Source organism: Mesocricetus auratus, unplaced genomic scaffold, assembly GCF_017639785.1.
Source record: "Mesocricetus auratus isolate SY011 unplaced genomic scaffold, BCM_Maur_2.0 Super-Scaffold_4256, whole genome shotgun sequence".
NCBI classification, from domain to species: Eukaryota; Metazoa; Chordata; class Mammalia; order Rodentia; family Cricetidae; genus Mesocricetus; species Mesocricetus auratus.
The window spans coordinates 42,555,587-42,579,650 of record NW_024429182.1 but is presented as its reverse complement, the minus strand read 5'-3'; the positions used below and the strand labels follow the sequence as shown (position 1 = coordinate 42,579,650).

Below are 24,064 nucleotides of genomic sequence, written 5' to 3'. Positions count from 1 at the left end.
TCTCTTTATCTTCTCTTTTGCTCTCCTGGACGTGATGGAGATCCCAGGTTTCTTACAAGCTTGGTGAAAGATGAAGAAAAGTGGATGTGAGAGCTGTGGGTGGTCGAGCAGGACCACGCAGCCTGTGTGTTATTCTGGCTTGCCTTTCCCTTTCATTTTTCTGTTTGTCTTGGTTTTCTCCTAGCACAGGCAGTAACACAAGCTGGAGGGGAGAGCAGCTAGGACAGGAGGTGATGTTGAAACATGCAGACTTGGCTTTTATAGATCGGTATGGGAGAATGTTAGTCTGATGCTTATCTGCATTTGACTTTAGCTCGTGGTCCATGTCTCTCATCACCCAGGGGGTAATTAAGAGGTGTCTCACCTGGCTTCCCTTGGCACATCTGACTCTAGTTAAGGACAAAGTCTCCCTGCGGACATTAAGAAGCAGCGTTCTTGAAGGCAAATATATCCTTAGAGCCGTGCATAAAAAGCAAGATCTGAATGTTGGTGACCCATGGCAAGATTCCTAGACACCAGTGTCAAAATGGATGACTTCCAGGATCAAGAAAGAGAAGGCTTGCTTTCAAGGCAAGAAAACATCTGGACTTTTACCACTAAATAAAAAACTCAGTCATTAATAGCCCACAGGACAGTCGCTTTAGGCTGCAGGGCCCCTGTTCTTTAGTCACTGGAGTTAAGATTAAGTCAACAATGCTTATGCTGTGAAAAAGTTAATGTCATGAATAAAGAGGGCCAGACTTACATGTAATATCCTGCAGCGCATGAGGTACAGGCTCCTGGATCATCTGGAAAATAAATATCACAATAATGAAAAATTATGATCGCTAGGAGTATTTGGAAAAAATGTACTTTGAAGAAGTTGCAGTTAGAGGCAGCTAATCTTCCAGGATATTTTTTTATGAAATGTACTGCCCAGAAATGATATTTGAACAAATCGCACCATTTTAATTAGTTACATAGAGCACACTGCAATTTATCTTTACCAAAGGTAATAAAAGAAGACTTACCATAAAAAAACATAAAGACAACAAAACAAAAAAACGTTGGCCCCCAATTTTCAAGGAAGAATAGGCCTAAATTACTGGGTCTTCAAATTTCTGACCAACCACCATCCTCGTTAGGAACCTCCAGACCTTGCGGCTGGGATCTTAGCTCAGAGTTAGAGTACTTGTGTTAAGACAGACCCTGTGCTTGGTTCTCAGCATCGTAGAAACAAATCCCAGGGTCCTCTTGGCTTCTTCTGAGGCTGTGCATCAGGCACATGAAAGTTGCTACCAGCTTCTGCCCCCAAGACACAAATTTCTCATACATTTCTACAGATGATCACCCATGGGAGCGAGTGTCACTGGGGAGTCTCCTCTGAAATCTGAACAAATACATTCCCCAATATGAGCACCCACTTTGTGTTTTCCATCTCATAACACTCTGAAAGAAGCTATTCCTTTCTTAGTAGTTGTAATGGCCCATGTGTCCCTCTTGGCTCAGAACAGGATTAGGAGGTTCAGCTAAGGAGGTAAGGTGTGGAGGTGACTGGCTCCCTCTTCTCTCTGGTCTCTCAGCGTTGTCTCTATATCTGACTCCGGGTTTTTATTATCTAGACAAATTAAGAACTCCATTTACAGTTACCACATTTGGTCTGTGTCCAGAAGGGCCCAGAAGATGCCCCTCTTGGATCTGATTACCAAGGGGAGTCTATTGCCTTTGCTGGCCTCAAGTTCTTTCAAGCAGAGATCTCTGACAGTTTGTACCACTTCCTGATCTACAAGCCAGTCTTGCTCCTTCCATTTGCACAGGAAATGAAGAACGACTCTCCCTAGAGGAGTCCTTTGGCATGTGAAGATGTTAATGTAACTTTAACTTCAGTTAAACCAAACAAGTACACCTTTTGAACTCAGTGAAAAAACTATCCTTTCTAAACTGTTCAAGGCTGCCTCTCTGCTTATCTGGAAACCTGATATTTGCAGGATAGAGACAGTCCCACTACAAGTCTTTATCATAGGCTTTCTGGACTCTGCCTAGTGAGGGATGCCACTTGAACCATGCATTACATGTTGTACTAAGACATGGTAGCAGATTTTAAGGTAAAACTTCTCAAAGAGGTTCTGCTACCTCAGAGATAAGCTGGGATCCTCAGAACTTTCTTGAAACTGCCTGATGATGGTTAGAGTAAAGAGAATTGGCCTGGAAGTTGGGATATCTTTTTCTAGTTTGAAAATTTCAGTTTTTGTTTTTTTTCTAGACACAGTCTCATTATGTAGCTCTGCCTGCCCTGAAACTCACTATATAGACCATACCGGCCTTGAACTCACAGAGATCTGCCTGCCTCTGCCTCCCGAGTGCTGGGATTAAAGTCACACACCACCACCACCGCCACTGGAATGTTGGAATGTTTTAATACAGTTTTAAATGTCTTGTAACGTTGCATAAAAATCTTCATATTTTCTAGGTCTTGGCTTTTGCAGGTACAAAATGAACTGGTTGAACAAGATGACTGGTAAGACTCTGAGACTTTAAGATTCCAAAACTGATGAGCCAGGTGTTCGTGGCGCACGCCTTTAATCCCAGCACTCGGGAGGCAGAGGCAGGCGGATCTCTGTGAGTTTGAGACCAGCCTGGAATACCAAGTGAGTTCCAGGACAGCCTCCAAAGCCACAGAGAAACCCTGTCTCGAAAAACCAAAAAAAAAAAAATTCCAAAACTGAATCTAGAAGAAGTTTGGAAACCCTGCTCCAATTGAGACCCAGACTCACTTTGCTCACTTTTTTTTAAAATTTATTTTTCAGTTTAAATTTAGATAAGAAACAAGGTCGCTTCACAAGTCAGTTCCAGGTCCCTCTCCCTTTCCCTCCCCTACTTCCGTGCCCTGCCCCCAATCCCCCCATTACCCCCTCATTTCCCCAGGGAGGGTGAGGCCCTCCATGAGGGTGTCCATAATCTGTCATTTCATACAGGGCAGGGTCTAGACCCTCCCCCAAGAGTTCAGGGACTTTGCTCACTTTTACACCATGGCATCAGCATGGAGTAGCTGCAACAAAGACCCAAGTTTGGGCTCCTTGCCACTTGGCAGCAGAAATTTGCAAACTCTGGCTATAGCATTATCATCCTGAGACTCCACTTTGCTCAGCTTTTCTTTTTAGGGTTAGAACCATATGTGTTTAGGAACCGTCTATTAAGTTTCTCATTGTAGAAGTTTAGTTGGAAGGGTTGAACAAGAGCCAAGTAGTACCTGCCTTTAATTCCAGCACTCAGAGGCAGAGAAAGATCTCTGTAAGTTCTAGGCTATCTTGGTCTACATAGAGAGATTCAGGCCAGCCAGAGCTACATAGTGAGACCCTGTCTCAAACAACAACAAGAAAGAACCAAAATAATCAAGAAGAAAGAGACCGTTCTGCAGGAGCCTGTGATGATGTGTTCTGGCAATGAATGAGCTTTAATGTCTGAATCAATGTAGTTTGTAATAAGGTAGACGAAAATAGGATAATGAAATGAGCCCACAACCAGGTAAACAAACTGGACCCAGGAATCTGAAGCTAAATGCTGGTGAGAAAAGAAGACTCCCTAGCCTTCTTGGAAACCCCATGGGGATGCTTTCTACTTTCATACTGTATAGAATGGGAACCTGAATATATTTTCAGAGATGCAGTCTTCAGTGGACACCAAGGCTAGTTCAGTTCTCACTAGGAGTCTATTTCTGCATTCACATCCTTTTCTGCCCATTTCCCCAACATCTTGCATGTACTCAGTTTGCCTCTGGGCAGCTCCATTTTCTCTGCCTATCCCAGTGAACATACTTGACTCTGACAGTTTTGCTAATTTAGCAAGGACTGGGTGAATTCTAATCCTGTTCGCTAATGTTCTGGTCATCTCTCCCATCTAGGAACTTAATGAGTTTGCTCTCTGTTCCTTTAAGCAAGTCACTCATGAAAATGTTAAATAGAATCAAGCCTCAGAAATGTGCATATCAATGTATTTGAGGGCAGGGACTTTTCCAGCCTGGTTACACAGGAAATTTGCTACCCTTATGACAGTTTGAACACATGAATAATGCAGACACTGGGAACTGAAGTTTCTAATAGCTTATGAATGCCTGTTAATTTTATCATTATTATTATTATTATTATTATTATTATTATTATTATTATCAGTTGATCTAAAGAATGAGAATTATTTTAAAAGTTTTTCCCACCTTAGAAGATCTACAGACAGACATAAACTAAATGGATTTAGCTTGACCATGGAGAGGCAGTTTGTTAGATTAAGGAATAGGGTAACAACCTTAAACCTGGAAGGTGACCCTAAGTCAACTTGGCATTCAATGGTAAGGTGGGGTGGCTTCCAGCAAGTGTTATCTGGGAGTTGGAAGGGGCAAGAGGAATTTAGAATGTTAACTGTTCTGGAAGATGTTGTCTGAAGTCAGATATTTAATCTGGTTATTTGATCTTGTCAAGTTTTTGAGTTGAGGGCATATTTTGATCAGTTAGAATTCAGAGAGAACCTCAAACATTTGGGGTCAAGGCTATCAGAAACAGTTGGTTACTTGTAGCTGCTCAGAGACCATGAAGGAGAAGCTGCCAGCCCAGCCTGCAGAAGATAGCACCTGACTTTTCTTTCCAGAGAAGAAGCAGGTTAATTGTCTTATTTTTATGGCAGAGAGTAGTAAGGAATATAGTGTCCACTCTACCTTGAGAGCTCTGCACCATTCTTCGGGTCATGCTTTAACTGTATCCTTGGGGAATTATTATTACTGGACTTCATCACAAACTCCTGTCTCTAAGGAAACTCGGGCAAATGTTCTCAATAGCAGCCCAGTGGTCAGTAACATTCTCTGAAGGGGATGTTTTATTTTCAGCAATGCCCACAGCCTTCCTCACTGACTGTAAGCTAATCAGGGCCATGGGAGGAGTTACACACACATCACTGTAGGCATCTGGTCTGTGGACCCGTACGGTGGTGGACACACCCCTTTGGGTGTGGCTTCAGGTGGATGGAATCGGAAAGAGAGGTGTGGCTTTCCTTTGCTTGCTCTTTTTGGTGGGTTAGTGGATCTGGTAGGAAGAGCAGGGAAAAATGCTCCAGTGGTTCTTTGTATCTTTCTGTGTAATTGCTCTTCAATAAACACCCATTTATCATTTATCTTGGATCTAGTCATATAATTACATTCTTGCCTTCATATTACCTGTAAGTTGCATTAGAAAGAAGGATCTTTTAAATTGACACGGAACTCTAATCATTTAAAAACTGTCCAAGGAATATCAACTTATTTTTAGAACTTTAGAAAACTTTAGGTTCTATAAGTAAGGAAGCATATAAATTAAAATACCATAATTTGTTTTTTCAATTTTTTCCTTACATGGTGATTTCTCATTTAAGTGACACTGGAAGCTCGGTATCTTAAGGGCTGTCTTTCACTATAAAATATGTGTTTCAATTAGCCATGGATTAGCTATTTGCCTAAGTAGAACTGACTCTGCACGATTGTGGGGGAAATACATGTCAGAGTGCTCTTTTTTCAATTTTAAAATTTAAATTAGAAACAAGGTTGCTTCACATGTCAATCCCAGGTCCCTCTTCCTTTCCCTCCCCTCCTCCTATGCCCTCCAACTAACCCCCCCCTCCCCAATCCCCACTCCTTTCCCCAGTCTGTCATTTCATCCAGGGCAGGGCCTAGACCCTCCCCCAAGAGTCCAGGCTGAGAGTGCATCTCTCATTGTGGGATGGGCACCCAAAGTCCATTTGTATGCCAGGGATAAATACTGATCTACTACCCAAGGCCCCATAGATTCCTGTGGCTTATCTCCACCTGATAACCAGACCTGTCTCCCTTCCTCACTGAAACCTGGCTTGTGTCCCCTTACTGTGAGATTTACTAGTGCTACCCAAAGGACTAAGGGGAACCCTAGGTCTCTAACTCCTTAAGGTGTTGGCTATTTGTAAAGTTGACTTCCACTGTGACTCTCTTAGGCCACACCTGTTGTGTTCCCAAAATACTACACATTCTCTTGTAATTCAGCATTGCCCAGTGCCTGCATTCCACAAATGATCTTAGTGGCTCTGTCACCTTCCTTGGTCCAATCAATGAGTCTCTACTGAGCTTCAGGATCTTGTGACCAACTTAACCAGTGACTTCTTTCACACTTAGGCAAGTAGTAGACCAAAGTGAACTCCATTTATATTCCCTAGATCTCTAGCTCTAGTCATATTACTAACTCTACCAACAATGGAAATCTCAGTTGGTAATCTCTATGCTTTTGTGTTGATAACCTCATTGTCTTAAAAATTGTATGAAGTATGTGCATATAATTATCTATTATGAACTATCATCATGTATTACGTACTATGGCATGAATATTTTCATATTTTTAAAAACGTGTGCTAAGTTGGAAATTTGAAGAGTATAGCATAAAAGTAAACACGAATGGATGTTTTGTTTTGTCTGTAGTCCAATGGATTTTGTTGAGCAGCTATCTGTCTTTGGAGACCAATGACTTAGACTCCACCTCACTGAATGTTACACCTGAACTCCTGAACTCACATTTAACCATGAACAAGACCCATGTGCTATATTTGACTTCTTAGTGTTGCCCATGGCTTTCTGATGGGCTCATTCGTCTGCATGTGTATAAAGGCCTGCTTTTGGCTTGTAGCTTTTCCACATTTATGGATAGACCTAGCATTTCAGGTCAGAAGAGAGGGGGGAAACACAGTCATAGATAGGGTTTGGATGATGTGGTTAGACTGTACTCTCCCCACCTTACCACACCCCCTACAGTATTAGTTTATCCATTGGTTTATCAGAACAGGTTTTTGAGATGAAAATGGTATTCACATCACTACAAAAAACCACCCAGAAAGCTCATCTGTCAAAAAAGATGTGAATGTGCAGGTAAACTGAGCCAGCGGGCTGACACAGGCATTCTCTTTCTCAAGAGTATTTAACATGGGGGAATTTTTCTGACAGCCCAATGAAAGATAATAACAGCTATGTTCATGGATATAGTATGGCTCATATATATATATATATATATATATCTTTGTCAAAACACAATCTGATTTTTATGTGTGTATTACCTGTATAAAAGGCCTATGTTTCCTTAACAAACCTCACGACAGAACTTATTAAAACAAAAGAGATTAGTTGGAAAAGAAAGATGTTGGGTGTCAAGGTATGTGTGTGTAGTTCTAGCAGCTCAAGAGGCTGAGAGAGGAGTCCTTGAGCCTAGCCTGGCAAAACAGGGAGTCTGTTCTAAAATACTAAATCCAAACTCAACCCCCAAATAAAATGAAAACACTAGAAAGAAAGAAAATGCCTAGGCCAGGACACACATACATATGTACATGCCCCAAGTAAATAAATGTAATGGTTTTTTGAAGTTTAATAAAAACATGATGAAATGATGAAGGAAGACATACTGGTGTTTGTCTCTGGCCTCTGTGTGCACCCACAGGAGTAGGTACTCATGCACTCAAACACACCTTCCGCCCCCAATAAGCCGGGTTTGGCCACATGTTTGAAACAGTATCTCTCCAGGTCTTCCTTGAGCTAGTTGTCATTTGGTTTTGTCCCGATTTTTTCCCTGTCTACTTCTACTTTCTCATCTTCCCATTTCTTGCCTCAGCACTCCCTATTTTCCGTACCACTAGGACCTGACTGGTGCTCTTCCACAGGGTGCGGTCCAAATTGATGTAGATGTCTGTGCAAACTCTCCTGATAAAATTCACTTTAATTCGAGGCCAGCCTGATCTACAGAGAGAGTTCCAGAACAGGCTCCAAAACAATACAGAGAAACCCTGTCTTGAAACCTGCCGCCCCTCCCAACTTTAAAACAGACTATCTTTCTGATAGGACTCTGCAAAGGAAGCAGACCACCGGGAAGTGGGGTTATTACTGGCTCTGCCTCAGACTCACTAACCAGAGTGGGACTGTTGCTAGGGCCAAGCGTGTTTCTGCTGCTCCTTTCCTGATCACCTGCATGTGCCCTGCTGAGATGTTTCAAGGCTCCCTCTGAGGGCAGAAGCAGTGCTGGAAACAGTCAATACTTGAGTTGCTTAGAGAGATAATAAAGCAAATTGCCAATTATATATATTCTCCCTGAGTAAATATGTATTTGGTTAGTGCACAACACTTTCCCATTTGCAGGGGAGTCCCTGACATTCTTTAGTCTACCAAAGATAACCTATTGGGTAAGAGATTTATATGCCCAAAGAGTGTAACTAATTATAAGGTCCAGATAGCACTAAGAAATATAGAAATTCAAATATGCCTTGTACTTAGAATTGCTTCTAACAATTGTTATTCAAATACAGAAAAGATATGACAGCTTTGCCAATACTGGCTTTTCTGAAAGGTTCAATGGTGGTAGAATACAAAATATTTGGTTAGAGGGACCGTTGATGCTTTTCATCATTTTATCCTCACTGGTGTCTAAGGACCATGAATAAATATTTGAATTGGCAAGAATGCAAATCATTCAGCTGGCAGTGGGGCACATCCCCCTGGAGAGGTGCAGTAGTAGAGGGAATCTGAACAAATAGTCAAAAATCATTGTCTATAAATGTTAGCTAAAAGAGGACTCAGCATTCCATTGGCTCCATACTTTACCAAGTCCTCCGGGTCCAGCCATGGAGTGCCACAACAGGCAAGCTCCTTGTAGACATCTCCATGCTTCCTGAGCCCTGACATGTGGAAAAGTGACGAATGCTTACAGGTTGACTGCTAGAACCCCACTCACTGTACTGTGTCCTTGCATGTATTCATCTACTTTGGAGCTTACATTTTAGGGGAAGACACAGTTTTGAAAACAGATACTGTCCTAAGCAGTTTATTTATTAATCTGCTTCTGAATTATACAATAAAACATGCTGCTTGACAAATTGTTTCCAAAGCAGGTAATTATCAGAAGGCAAGTGAAATATAATCTTTTTTTTCAACAAATACATGACATCACAACAACAATGTGAGCTTCATGAAGACAGGTTTTGTTGTCCTGTATGTCCAGTAGTTAGGCTAGTGCCTTAGCTCTAATAAAAAAGGAAGATCACAAGGAAATTTAGACATTCAGATAAAGACTGTAGGGGTCAGGGAAGAAAAGAGACACCTTATCTCAATGAACTAGTGAGAGAAAATGTCATTCAAGAATAAGCATTTGATTAGAGACCGGAATCTTATCAAGGAGTTAGCCATAGGACATTCTGCAGGCAGAGGCCAGGGGAACCTGACCTATTGAAGCAACATCAATTAGCATAAAGGAACATCAGTAGGAACCAGGTATAGTGGCACATGACAGTAATCCTAGCACTTGAGAAGCTGACACAGGAGGATAAAGAGGATTGGAAGTTCAAAGTCAGCCTGGACTTAGCAAAGTAGAATAAGGATGAAGATGAGAGGAAGGAAGAGGAGTAACCAGAAGCAGAGCAGGAGGAGGGAGAGAGGGAAAGAAGAAAAAGAAAGATGGTGGCAGCAGCCACTAGGGCTGTACTGGAGAGAAAGCAAGGCAGGCAATGAGGCTAGGGTCATGGCAGAACCAGACCAAATAGTCATTCTCACCCTCCCCTTGCTGGTCATTAAACCCACAGCCTCATACAAGGCAAAAAACTACCACTGAGGTACACTAGTAACACAAATAGTAACCTACTAATGGGGAGCTTTAACAAAAGGGCCCCAATGGGATCTGATCTGCAGATAGAAAACCAAAAGGACACTGAGGGTGCTGTGTGGGGAGTGGCCTACTTAAATGTAGGAGCATTTACAGCTATTACATCCAGTTAAACTCAACGAGGATTCCATGTTCCACACTTGAGAAACATGTTTTAGAGAAAGATAGATCAGAAGAAATATTTGGGGTAAATTAAGACTGCAATAAGAAAATTCAGATTTGGGAGACATCAAAGAACTAACATTTGATGGATGAAGGGGTGGAGTAGCTCCCTGGGTTTGAGCTCTGAATGGATGAGAAAAGAGGTTCGGACAAGAACAAACACCTGACAAGTCATGTGTTCCTGCCCCGCTCTGCTGTGATAGGCCAAGGAGCATCCATGTGGTCGGCTGTCCTTACTCTCAAAAGATTTGAGAAGGACACTAATGACCAAGGCTGGAGAGCTAGGAACTGCTGCGTGGCAAACAACAGGGGAGGAAACAATTCACTGATCTAGAGTGACAAAACATGTTTGTTCAGGGCCTGAAAGAAATCGAATTGGCATGATTCCTCTTCTCTCGTCACACTTAATTGCAACCCCCATCATGTGTGTGTGTTGTATGTCTGCGATGGGTGGACTGTACTCACACGTGTATTCACTGGAGCAGAGTCCAGAAGACACTGGGGGTGTGCTTCTCTTTCATTCTGCTCTTTATTCTCTGAGTCAAAGAGTGTCTCACTCAACCTGGAGCTGCGCTGTCTGCTGACAAGTCCCAAGTCCTCCTGTACCTGCCCACCACCTCCAGCTCTTCAGTTCCAGGTGCTCACGACCCTGCCAGCGACTCCGTGTGTGTTCTTGGGGCTTGAACTCAGGTCTCTGTGCTTGTGCTGAACCATCCTCTTGACCCTTTATCTCTCCTTCTTAACAGAAAAATTCAGAGCGTTCTTATTATACTTAGGGTTTCCAGATAAAACACCGAGCTCAGGAACCTGAGAACTAGGAAATTAACTTCAAGAGGATAAAAAACTAGGTGGAGTCAGCCAATTCATCTGGACTTTGGCTTTAGCATTGGGTAAAGAACACAAAAACCGGAACAAAAAAGATTCCTCTGAAACTCTGGAAGCCTAAACTGGATTTCACAAAGGTTTACACTCAAATTCAAGCTATCTCTGTGTTCTAGAACACAGCTAAAGAAAACCAAATTACAGCGGTTCCAAGTAGATCATGTTTCAAGGCAACTGATAGGGGCAACTGAATTCTTCTAGAAAAATCTAATCTGAACTCTGACTTTAATATTCTCTCTCATTTGTAAGATTTCAAGGCCACAGTTTAAAGGCTTTCCCCCAGCGCCAGGTCTTCATGTGTGTGACTCAAGTGCTCTTCGGCTGACATACAACTCCTACCCAATAGTTTAAACATGTCAACCACAGAAGGACACGTCACTATGAGAAAAGGGTGGAGGAAGCAACCAACAGCGGAGTCAACCAGCAGAGACTTCTTCTCCAAGTTCCTGGCACTGAATATAAACATATCAAACTATCTAGCGGTTTTATAGAAATAAAAAGTTTTGCAATCTAAAACTTCCTATCGGTTTGGAAAAGAGTCAGCTACATCTTCCACCGGAGAAAACCACAATTGTCGGAATCTAAAACTCAGTGAGTGAATTAGTATAGCAAGCTAGGCAGAAAAAAGAGAATTTTCTGTCTAGATAATGCCAGACAGAAGTTTCAGCCCACAGAGACAAAAGAGCACAGGAGGAAGGACCAAGAGGCCAGGAAAGTGAGGAGACTCAAGAAATGTCTGATTCCAGGAAGAAATGATTGAGAGAATAGGGAGGGGCAATGCTGAAGGAAAACAGACAACTGGGAGTGTTTAGAGACTTGTTAAAAGGCGCCAACCAGTTACAGGAAGCAGCATAAACGTGTGATATTATTTTTCTTCACATCTGCATGACAATCGTAGTGAAATGACAAAACAAAGAGCAGCTATTGACCCATGGGGGAGGATAAAGGGACACAGTACACAGTAAGAAAAGTGAGAGTCTAAGAAAACACCTGGAAGTTTGTAGTGACAGAGCATTAATTATTTCAGAAAGACCCCAAAGCCGTGGAAGCAAAATCTTAGACACTGTGATGAAATTCTAGAGTTAAGAGCCAGGAGGGACCGAGGGCCAAGAACGAGTTCCTCCACCGTGTGACTGTATGAGGCAGTTTTGCTTGCTTCAGCCCTCTGGTTCATGTGCCAGACAGGGGCTTTTCACCTGTCCTGCCAATAATAGTTGCAGTAGCTTTCCAAAGGTTATCAGGATGGGAAACAGTGAACAGCTGGGATATAGATCTTATTTATCACTCTAGCCACAGTGCCTTGTCCTATGCTCAGACTCCTTCATTACATGCGTATGTATATTTTGTAGCCAGGAGCTCACACTATTCCCTATTTTAAAATTACATTTATTTTTGTATGTATATGTATGTACCTTCTCTCATACATGTATCACCATCTTTCCCACGTCATGTGGATCCCAGAGACTGAACTCAGGCTGTCTGGCTTGACAGTAAGTGCTGTTACCCTCTGAGCCATCTCACTGGCTCACATGGATGTTTTGAGTCCTAACACATACTAGATAGGGCTGCAGAGGCCACTCATTCCTAGTACCATGTGGAAGTCAGAGTCTAGGGACAATGCATCAGGTTAAAAGACCATACAACAAATGACATGCTCTCTCATGACTAACAGGGTGATGGATAGAAGAACAGTGCTAAGAAGCAACTAGACTGTGTGTGGCCGTGTGTAGGGGGTGTGGTAGCAGGAACCCTTGGGATGATGCCCTAGTGAATGCAAAGATTGAGAACTAAAAGATGAGTTAGAGGAAGAGAGATAGAGGGGAGCAAAGCTGTTCCATGGGCAAAGGGCTGAAGGTATGGAGAGACACTGCTGGAGAAACGTGCCGTAGTTTCCAATGTTCCTCACACTGAAGATCTGCAGGATTTAAATAAAAGGATATCAAAGGCATGAGGGTAGATGGCAAAGGGTTTGGGAGAACTGGAGGACAGAGTGAATATCAGGGTTGAGGAAACCAAGACAGACACGAGCATGCTGAAAAGATCAGTGGCTGGACTGAGAAGTCTCTGTGTGATGCTTAGAGGGAGTGTGGGTTTTTCGTAGGGCCACATGAAAGTGTTTAGATTTGGAAACATCTACCACTAGGTTCTCGTTTAGAGAGAACCCCATGTTATAGTTCAGGGGACAAATCTAGAGACTGGAAACAGGCATTAGTTAACACTTAAGGAACTATTTGAGGGTGCAGTCTATCATGGGCAGGCAGGAGTATGAGGCAGCTGGTCAGTGTCTGTAGTCAGGGACGCAAAGGAGATGGATGCTGGTGCTCAGCTCACTTTTTCTTTTTATTCAGTTTAAGGCTCCAGCCCGTGGGTGGTGAGGCCTGCATTAGCACAGGTCATCCAGAGATGAGCCCCAGTGATGATTCCAAATCCCTCAAGCTGACATTGAAGATTAGCCATCACAGAGTAGAGACGGGTTCTTAGGTCACTGCAGCACCCAGGTAACCAACCACTTTGGTGGCCTGAAGTCACTTGTTTCATAATGATGTTTTGGCCAGTGATTGATCAGATACGTAGTGGACAGGGCATATAATTAATTATAAGGCCGAGTGAAGTCATAGACAGCCCAGTTTTTCAAGTGTATTTTATGGGTACACAACTATGAATGTGACAAATGACACATTTCTTAGATCATGTGCTCTTTGTTAAAAGACTCATGATTACTGTTGAGATGGGTTGAAGTAGACAGAATGAAAGATAGAAGGTAGAAATGAGCAGGGTGTGGCAGCACACACCTTAAATCCTAGTACTCAGGGGAGTTTGAGGCCACCCGGTCTATGTAGGGAGATCTGGGTCGGCCAAAGCTACATAATAAGACCCTGTCTCAAACCAGGAAAAAAAACAGAAATGACTTGAGATGACGTTGAGAATGGAATTATGACCCTCAATGATATGTGTTTGGAACCTCTAAACGGGACCTTGCTTGTTATAGGTCGAGTTAAGATGAAGTCACTAAGACTAGCGAGGGCACTAACAAAGCCAATGGCTCATTTCCATTTAAGAAATCCATGTGAAGACACAGATAAGGAGACACAGAAGGAAGGAACGCAGATGCACAGATGAGCTATGCTGTGACAAGCCAGAGAATGCCAAAGAGAGTCACCAGCCACCAGGGGGTGGCAACATGTCCCGGAAGAGCTTCCTAGAGATGTCAGAAGGACCTGGCTCTGCTGACAAGGAACAGACACCCAACTTCAGACTTCCACACTCCAGAACAGAGGGAGAACACATGGCTACTGTCGTAAGCCCCTTGGTTGCTGGTGCATTGTCACAGCTGCCTTGGGACACCAATGATCTGACTTGTCACTAGCTTTTAGTTTTGCCCCCATGTTTGAAAAGATCATTTTTAGCCCTTGGTTCCTATGTGTTTTCTTGCTAATGGAAAGAGGAAGGCTTTGCGTGATTGCTGTGTTCTGGAGAAGAAATTCATCATATCCAGCTGGCCTGGGTGGTTTACATAGAGGGAGGAGTGATGGGACTGGGAGGTCATACTGCAGTTTGCATTTTCTATTTAGCTGAGAAGGCAGCTCTGACACTGTAATCATTTCTATTGCTGTGTGTATGTGTTATTTATTTTATTTTAGTTAGACAGAGTCTTGCTATATAACCCAGGCTAGCCCTTTGGGCTTTTCCAGTGCTACGATTGCAGGTGTGTGCTACCACACCTAGAACTGAGATTTTCAGTTGCTTTGTTTTTTTTCCCCTGTAGGACACTTTCCCCCATTAATGCTCATTTGTCTCCGAGTCATAGAGACAGATCTGACTGACGATTAGCTAACCAAGTCCAGAGTGTGAAGGAGGAATAAGGCTTCCCAGCTTTTGGGCTGGAGCAGCTGAGTACTGCTATATCGTAGGCCACGAATCTCAGGGTGTAAGAATTGGGCAGCCAGCGATAGGCAGGAGATGACAGCATCCATCAGGCACTCAGGGTATTTACTGACTTGAAGATGGTTCAGCCTCATGCAATGAGAGTAAAGTAAAGTATTTGCTGCAAAAGTTATATGACTTGAGGTGAATCCAGAACCCACACTATAGAAGGAAATAACTGACTCTGAGCTATGCAAGTACGCACACGTGTGCGACACACACACACACACACACACACACACACACACACACACACCAAGTAAATGAATGAATAACTGTCAAAAGTAGAAGAAAAATGTTTAGGGGAGACACTGCTTAGCACCAACAAATTTCTCATGTCATTCAATTATCTGGATAAATTGGCTTAGGGAGTAAAGGTGCCTGTCCCCAAGCCTCACAACCTAAGTTTGAACCCCACAACCCACATGATGGGAGAAGAGAACCAACTCCCACGTATTATCCTCTGACCTCCACACGTGTGCTATGGCATGTGCTCCCCTGACTCAAAACATAAATAAATAAATGTAGTAAAGAAAAAAAATGAAAAAAGTACTCCGGCTATCATGTAAGGAGCCTCAGGTCACTTTGTATGACTCCTGTGGACTCCGAACCAGGGTCCTGCAGCACAGAGGTATGGCCGGGGAAGGCAGCATGCAGTCCCATCCAAACCCGGCTTTCTGCCACCTCTGTCAGATGGATGGTTGTGGTGATATATTGTTTATGATCTAAAGCCCGCCTGAAACAAAGTATCACCACAGAGGGTGGCTACAGCAGGCCTAGCCTTTGGTCTTCAGGCCTCTCAGACCTGTTTCACAAGCTGAGCATCCAAGGAAGTACTACGACTGAATACATTGTTGGAAAAGGGGAAAACAAGGCAAATCTATTTATCTCACTTACTGCTTACACAGAAACAAAATTGTTGAGAACAACATTTGTTTTCCAGTGGATGTACTATTTGGTCATTACTTTTGGCCCAAACTGCTGGTTCGTGTAAACGGTCTAGGCCTTATGTAAACAAGTCCTGCTATCTGAAAAAGAAAACTCTAAGAGTTGTCCTGTGTGATTTGCCCTTTAAAAAAGGAGTTGCTTCATATTTTTAAAAAAGATATTCTGAAAGATTTTGCCTATTCATCACTAGGCATATTTTAAAGAAGTGATGTTTTCTTTTGTGTATCTTGAAGTTGCCACGGATCACGTTCTACTCATTAATCAGGAGGCATCTTTCCTCTCTCGGTTTGCAGCCTCTGCTTATTTCTCTACCTTTAAAAACTTCTCAGATTTTGAAAGCAGTTCTCTTCAAAAACATTTCTTGATCTGGGACTTTTGCTGTGTTCAGTATATTATCTATCACGACACATTTCCGCTTCTCAGTCATTTGATGACTTCTTTGGAATACTAGGTACATTTGATTGCCCCCTTCTCTGGATTCCTGCGCTTTTATTTCTTACAGCTGTGGGAGGTTTGGTTACGTCTTCAGAGGCGTGTGGTAAATTATATAGAGATCTTCACTTGCTCTTCCTTCTTATGGACGCTGCTGGCTAGAAATGTCCTGTAGTTAAAAATGGAGCTTTGTTTTCTTTAATGTTCTTTTTAAGCTTTTTCTTCTCAAAGTCAGCGAACACCACCTCAGTTTTCATTAGCAACACTTAGACCCATGGAAAGTCGGATGAGTGATCAGCATCAGCCTGAATCACTTACAGCTAGAAGGTCTCTGTGACCATTTCCTAAGGTATACACACAGATGTGAATGCAGTCCGCAGGTTGGTTGCTGGATGGCCTTAAATGTTACGAGAGTAGGGATGGAAATACCCAGAGTGCCAGAAGTTCATAAGTGATGGCTGGACTCTAGCTTGCAGAAGTGTTTTTTGTTTGGAGGGATTTTAATTCAAAGGTAGAGTGCATACGCAATACACTGAGGTCTTGTGTTTGATCCCCAGTACATACCGAAAGCCCCTTTGCCTTATGTTTTGCAGTGATGGATCAGGGCCAAGGAACAAATGTCTTCCATAGGAGCACTCGTATGGGCTGCATCCCCATCTTGTCCACTGGAAAATGGTACCCATCTGCATGTATTTGACTTTAGGAACCTTGTTCACTTTTGATACTTCTTCCATTTTATAGATTAAAGAAACTAAAGTCCAGAAGTACCCAGGGACTTGGCTAAAGCCTAACTTGTAATAAGGGGTGGCTGAGAACTCAGTGTGAAATTTTACTGGCCACTGACCCGACATTACTACTTCTCTGAAGATTCAAACTACCTCCTAGTGTTTCCATGACCTGCATTGGCTTCCCAACTAGGTAATCAGGACATATGTTTCACAATGACTTTGATAAGAACTACACAAATCTATGCTAGCAACAAGGCTACAACTTTTATGACCATCGGCCTTTGAAAATAAAGGAAGCCACCTGTTACTATTTAACATGCATATGTGCGGGATAGGATGGGCAAGAAAAAGCGAAAGACCTGTTTTCAAAACTATCCACTTTTCAAAGTTGTTCTAAGGTAGGATGCTGATGTAGGAGTTAGGAATCATGGGAAGGATGACAGAATGTCAGAAGCAAAGCTATAAAACCGGAGCTGATACATACAGAGAAGGCACTGAGAGACTGGAAACACACATGGTTTGCTTGCCACTCCAGGGTCACATCCTGGACTCTGGAACAAATCAGTTCATTGTTCCTATCAGTCCATTTTAGAGCACTATGGCGGAAGGTAGCCCACAAGCCTGTGTGCATCTCTCCAGAAGCATGACCCTGGGAGTGCACCTATGAGCCTATGAGGGCAAGCAGTGCATTACTGAACTGCACTCTCCCCTCCTCAGTTTTGAGAAACTCCTTTCCTTGTACCCATTCCCAAAAGGAACACACACACACACACACACACACACACACACACACACACACACACGTAAATAAGTCCTGGTTGTTTTGAAGCTTCAGTAAATAAAAGGAAAAGTTGTCCATAAATAAGAACTCAGGCTGTGGTAATATGCAGTCTAAATGATTCAGAGTGAAACAGAACCATTGTAATAATAACAATAAAAGCTTAGCACCTGCCAATGAGGCAGGCCACCATGAGACGTTATGTCTTGCTGGGCTGTGAGATGCTTTGCTTCAGGGCCCACAATGGCTGTAACACAGGAGCTTTGTGATATCACAGAAAAGATTCCAGGGAACAGCCAGCTAGCCAGGCTCCACAAAGCCAGGCTCCTGCTCCTAATGAACCTCATGTGACCATGCTCACAGCGTTCCAGTAGCACTTAGGACTGAAGACAAGAGGGATTTCACAGTGTGATTAAGTCTACACAATAACACATAAAGTAGACAGCGGGCTAACAATTATCTGCCAAATTTGAGGAAAGCCTTGCCCCACCATGAAATACCTTAAATTGGCTGCTTATCTAATGTTTGAGTCTTCTGGATAATTGCTGGCCATCTCTCCCCTTCATTTCAAGTTTATGGGCCCGATTGTTTTGTGAAAGCGCTTTTACCTCCGCTATGCCATGGGAACACCCCAGGACCAGTTTTCAGGGTTCACTTACAATAAGAACTCATTGCACAAGGCTGACCGTTTTGCAGTCTGCGGGGATGCTTCTCTCACACATCACAAAGAGTGTCTCCAAAGCCATTGTTCTTCCCAGCATTTCCACAGCCCTCTGGGGCCTTCCTTCATATTGGCAGGTGATGAGCTATTTTCAAGTCATGGGTAATCACAGCAGTTCAGCATTTTCCCTTATTAGCACCCCCTGAAAGGGGAAGGCACACCAACACTGTCTCTTCTTAGGCGTAGAGCCTTTGTGCTCCAGATGGTCTATGCTGTTAGCCAGAAGGAGTTCAGTGAGCGAGCATCTCCCAGCCTTTCTAATGGACAAAACTGCATGGACTGGAAATGCTCTGCACTTCTCCTTTTGCTTTGAGAGTGTCACTGGCCTTGCAGGAAAGCCATTCATACTTTCACCCTGGTTCTGCAGACACTATGAAATAATAGGTGTATGTGGGGCCGGCTAAGTGTGCCAATTTTTGCTATTAGTGACAAGGCAATTTCCCAAAGCACTGATATGCTTTAGGAATATCTAGTATTGTCTAGGGTAAAGGGGTCAGTGATAGAATAAAGGAGCTAGCTTTAAATAGAAGGCTTGTGCATTTAGCCACGTGAACAGAAGGGCATGGGATTCAGTTTCAAAAAAAAAACCTCTGGATACCACAGCTTTGCACTAATGTATGAAAAAGCGTAATTTAAAATAAGAATTATTTAGGCACACATTTAGAAATATTTGGAGACACTTGTGATTTATCCAAGCCACCACAACCCTTCCTTCAGACTTATTTCTGCTAAATCTGCCCACATGGAGTAAATACATGTGATTTTTTTTATAATGAACTATTTATTCATCTAAAGTTGTGATGACAGCTTTGTCACACTTTCTGAGGAAATGTATTTAGCTAGCCTACTAGATGGATATTTCTATAATAGCATTCCAATATGGAAGAAATACACCATTTAACACTAGGAGAGTACATGTTAATTGCACATACTTTGGTTTTCATTTAATGCACCTTTAAGGAAGGTTGAAGAAATTCCCTGTCTTTTTGTTCATTTTTAAAGCTATATTTCTAAAGGTCTGATTAGGCAGGTCTAATAGGCATGAGATAGAATTGTAAATCAGAAGAAAAATGTGGTTTATGACAAATGCTAACAATTCCTACTTGTAGGTTAATTATCCCCCCAAAGATGCAAGCAAAGCTGATCAGGCCAAGTTAGGAGTGTGAGCAATAGGGAAGGGAGAGGCCCTCACAGAGTACAGGAGGTAAACCAGCTATCTAGTGTTACACTCTGTTTCATGAACACACAAGGTCCTCATATTCTTGTGAAGTGACATGCTGAAGGTGAGTTCTGGGACAAGTCTGTCTCAACCACTCTCCACACACATGCCATCAAAGCACTTACCACAGTTGCAAGTGGCAGGACTCAGCTATTGATTCGTTAAAAATTAGGGATTGAGCACATGTATGGGGTCAGCCTGATTCCAGGAGCAGATTATGTAATGATAAAGACAAGAGAGTCATTTCCTGACTTCCGGGAAACTATACTTTAAGAAGAAATACATCACATGCCATTAGAAAGTCAATAAAGATGGAAGGGTCAGATAATAACACATAATCTGCCAGAATTGACATAGGATGATTGACATGTATGTGTAGACAGAGAAAGGGACTGGGGGGCTGGACTGGGAGTTGTAAGGAAGTTTTTTAGAAGATGACATTTAAATTGAGATATAATGAAAGAATAAGAGAAGATCATTCCAATGAGACAATAGCTAGTGTAGAGTCCTGGAACATGAATGGGGTAGAGATGACCAATACCAGGACCCTCTGGTGCAACTGGAGAGCATGGGGCTAGAGATGTAGCCTTTGGTAAGGTCAGAGATGTATAGGAGGCCACAGTTAGTAAGATCCTCTTATTAAAGTACACAATTGTCAGTTGTCAAGCATTATCTGCTAGTTGTAGTTAGAACCAGGGATAGAATTTCCAGGAATCACTGGCCTTTTGGCCGAGCATGATATCCCACCAGACAAGCTATTAATGGCACAGGGCCTTAAAGCGTTCCCCAGTTATATGCTGGGTTTCCAAGTGACCCATCTTATTAATGAACATTTGAGCACATAATATGCAGTTTGACAATAGTTTTGGCTAACCACCATTTGCCAGTTGCGCACCAAAGTAAAGTACTTGCTGGCTCCATGATTCAGACTTGTATTTCTACAGTCAAGGGTATAATTACCATGCATAGTCCCAAGGAATAATGGACGTATTTTATCTCTAAAATCTCAGGAGGTCATCCTTCTCATTTATAAAAGTTTTCAGTTGCTTCTTTGCTGAGCACATAAAATGAATTTACTTCTGAACTGAGACCTTGTGTGCCAAAGTTTTACAGACTTAAATGCAGTATTTTATCACTACTATAAATGGTCTGTACTCACCTCAAACCCATGAGTGCTGAAGGCATGAGGCCTCCCTAATTTACTCATTTCAACTCATATAGGATTTCCAAGTTTAGGCCAGGTCATTTGGATAATATTTCAAACAAATGGCCTGTATTTCTGTTAAATACAATAAATCTAAACTTTACAATGGACTGGAGCAGTTATCATGATTGTATTAGACTTTCCAACAAGCACTACTTCAAAACAACTTCCTTTGTCTTTTAAAACTCACCAAATCTGACCCAAAGGCTCATGTCATCACTCAAATATTGGGTCATGGTAATCTGGAGTCTATATTTTTAGGTTGATTTATTTTTCTGGTGGAACATCCAGGTTTCTAGCAATTATTTGAGGGTGTAAAATTCCATTGTGATGATGAAGCAAGTTGCCAGCTCATTCTGCTCCAAATTAGAGAGATTGAGAAATGCTTCTCCTCTAATATTCTACAGTTTGCATCTCCAGGCTATATATGTCAGCCTTGTAGAGGCACACCACATCTGATTCAAGTTTGTCCTTGCTCTGATGGTTTGGTGAAATGGGGACTACTCTCTTAGTATTCTTGTGGATCACCCTGGCCCTTGGGCCATGAAACAAATGACCCAGAACAATCCTATAACAAAATACTTGGAATGGCTAACTTAAAAAAGGAGGAAAGATTTCATTTGGCTAACAGTTTCAGAGATTCCATTTCATGGCCACTTGGTCATTGCCTTCAGCTTGTGGTAAGACAGAGCCTGGTGGTGGAGACCATGTGATTGAACAAAGAAGCTCATCTCGGGTAGCCAGACAGCAAATTGAGAGAGGAAGGGATGGAGGGAGGGAGGAAAGGAGGCAAAAGAGGGGAGACCCCTAATACTTCTCCTTTCAAGAACTTGTCCTCAATGGCCTAACCCTTCCACTGGCGTTTAGACCTAAGTTTCCATAATCTTCTAACAGTACCATTAAGTCTTCAGTACATCAGGTTTTGGGAGTATGTTTATTAACCTGATAAGTTTATGTAAAACATGACATACTTGTCTTACCCAGGTAAATAGTTTATCGATACTTAGAACACAACATTTTTATAGAAAACATCTTGGAAAATATTACCATTGTTGTTTACAGATCTCCATATGCATAGCTGGGAAGGAAAAGGTTTGAGTGACCAGTGACATCTTCAGCGAGAATGTGATTAGTGTTTTAAGATGTTAGCATGGATATTCCTTATCTACTCTGAGTTAATGATCAATGGGTCGTAAATGAGGAATGATCCTACTGGGTCTTGCCCTGAAGTCTATGGTCTTCTTCATTTGGCTGTGTTGATTGGTCTCATTCTTCTTCTACTGTTTCAGTTGACCCACAGCCCTGCTAGCTGACTTTAAACAAGGTTTCCCTGGTAGGAGTTGTGGGAAGAATTCATGGAAATGATGAGTCTGGACTCCATTCAAATGACCTTCCTGTGACTTTCAGGAAGCCACAGTTTCAGGCTCTAGAGGGGCAGAAGCAATTTCCTGGCAATTGTGATTGCCCCAGCTCTGAGTTGGAGACTAGCCTGGTGAACAGGTGGGTACCAATATGCAGATGCTTCTGCCTTACTCACATTCAGCTAGTCCGGTTTCTGCTTTGCGACTTAAATCAGTTTTTTCTCCATAGCTAGTGAAGCATGAAGTTCTTGCCACCATCTGGTAAAGGACCACGATGTGGTTGTTTTAATGTGGTATGGAGAAATGGGGAGTTGAAATGAGATGAGGACAGTTACTAATGCATACAGAAGTCTCAGGTCTTTCCTGAAGGTCTCCCCAGTGTCATATCTCTGTCTTAAAGAAGCAATGATATGGCAGTGATCTCCCTAACTTTCATTATAATCACCAAGTCCCACTAGGAGATAGGAGTATGGCTTATATGAAGTTTTCTTTTATTAGACAATAGAATTAACTTACAATATATGGGACTGGCCATATATTTTTATTGAAGTAGGGGGAAGAAATAGATGAATGTTTACTGAGATTTCTGATTCTATTTTCTGCACCTCTGTAAAAGTAGGTAAGAGCTAACCACATGAAGTTCTTTTTACTGTTACTTCTGGTTCAAGTTGATGGTCAAACAAAGTAGAGGTATTGGTGGCCTTAAGAATTTCAGAAAAAAGGGACATACTTCACTAAAAGGAAGTAATTTGTAATGGCTTCATGGTTTACTCATTTAAAAATGCTTTATTTTTAATTATGTGTATGTGTGTAGATATGGCATGTAAGTGCAGTGCTGGTTGAGGCCAGAAGAGGGCCTCTGGCCCCCTGGAGCTGGAGTGACAAGAGGTTGTAAGTCTCTTGACGCTGGTTCTGGGAACTGAACTCTATCTAGTCCCCTGGAAGAGCTGCATTTGTCCTTAACTCCTGAGCCATGTTTTCATCCTCCAGTTTATTCTTAACCCCACTAAAGAAAAGGTTTCTAGATTCTTCTGTGAGCCCCCTGCCTGTGCCTAGTCGGTGCATCCTAAAGTGTGTGCTACCACAAACAGCTGGATTCTTCTGTAAAATCCAACCCTCTGCCCAATAGTCCCCTGCCTCTACTCTCTGGGAGCTCATCATCACATTGCTCTTCAGAGCAGCACATGGTCTTCTGAGCCCCCACCTTGCTGTGTGTTGTGCTTGACCACTCAGATCTCTTATTTAGCTAGGTTTATTTTGTATGTGCTTGGTTTAGCTCTCTTTCTACAAGCCTACGTGATCCAGACAGCCTTGGCTCAGAGCTCAACTTCACAGGTCAGTTACACAATGAGTTACTCAGCTCTGGGAGCAAACAGTGTAATAATGTGAAGAGCCAAGATGATGAGCTAATTGCTCCAGAATTGAGGTTGGGCTATCTTGCCAATATGTCCTTCTCTTCCATAACAATAAGAATGTGAGCTTCAGTATAGGAAAAGAAACAAAGGAAGCATTAGGAGACACCCAAGAACACAAGCCTACAATGAGAGCAGACACAGACACAGCAGTTCTAGATTTCTACAACTTTCATTCTTCTCTCTAGGCAAATGTGAGATGAATGCAGTCTGGTCTGGAAAGGGGAGAGCATTTGGATGGTCTGTAGGGTTAGAGCCAGACAGTGCTAAGTTTAGCTTTGGCTCTAAACCTTACTAAGTTGTGTAACTTTGGGAAAATTACATAAGCTCCCTGTGTATTGCTTTCCTCGTTTATCAAATGAAAATAAGGGTTTTGGATAGAGGGCTATACTAAGGATGTGTGTTAAGTATCTGCCTAGCTCTATATGTAGCATGGACAGAACATTAAATTTTAGTTGTTAAAACATAGTTTATCTGTGTCTGCTTCAGCTCTCATCATCACCAAAATTATTTTAAATATGATGTTGAGTTATTTATGTATGTATGCTCCTGATCACTGATTTTTGACTGTGGTTGCAGATCAGCATCAGTTAGAGCTTTAGAAAAATACTTAGGCCAAGCCTTACTCCAGAATGGT

The 24,064-nt window shown here is 42.3% G+C and overlaps 1 protein-coding gene across 2 annotated transcripts in view; it reads right to left on the bottom strand.

The window, feature by feature from the left end:
• Positions 1-24,064, bottom strand: part of Pcsk5 (proprotein convertase subtilisin/kexin type 5) — a 411,139-nt gene that overhangs the window by 44,487 nt on the left and 342,588 nt on the right. For both annotated transcript variants that reach the window (XM_040746607.1, XM_040746615.1), the window contains exon 25: positions 746-788. In XM_040746607.1, the coding sequence (XP_040602541.1) occupies positions 746-788 (43 nt within the window). The remainder of the gene's footprint in view (positions 1-745; positions 789-24,064) is intronic.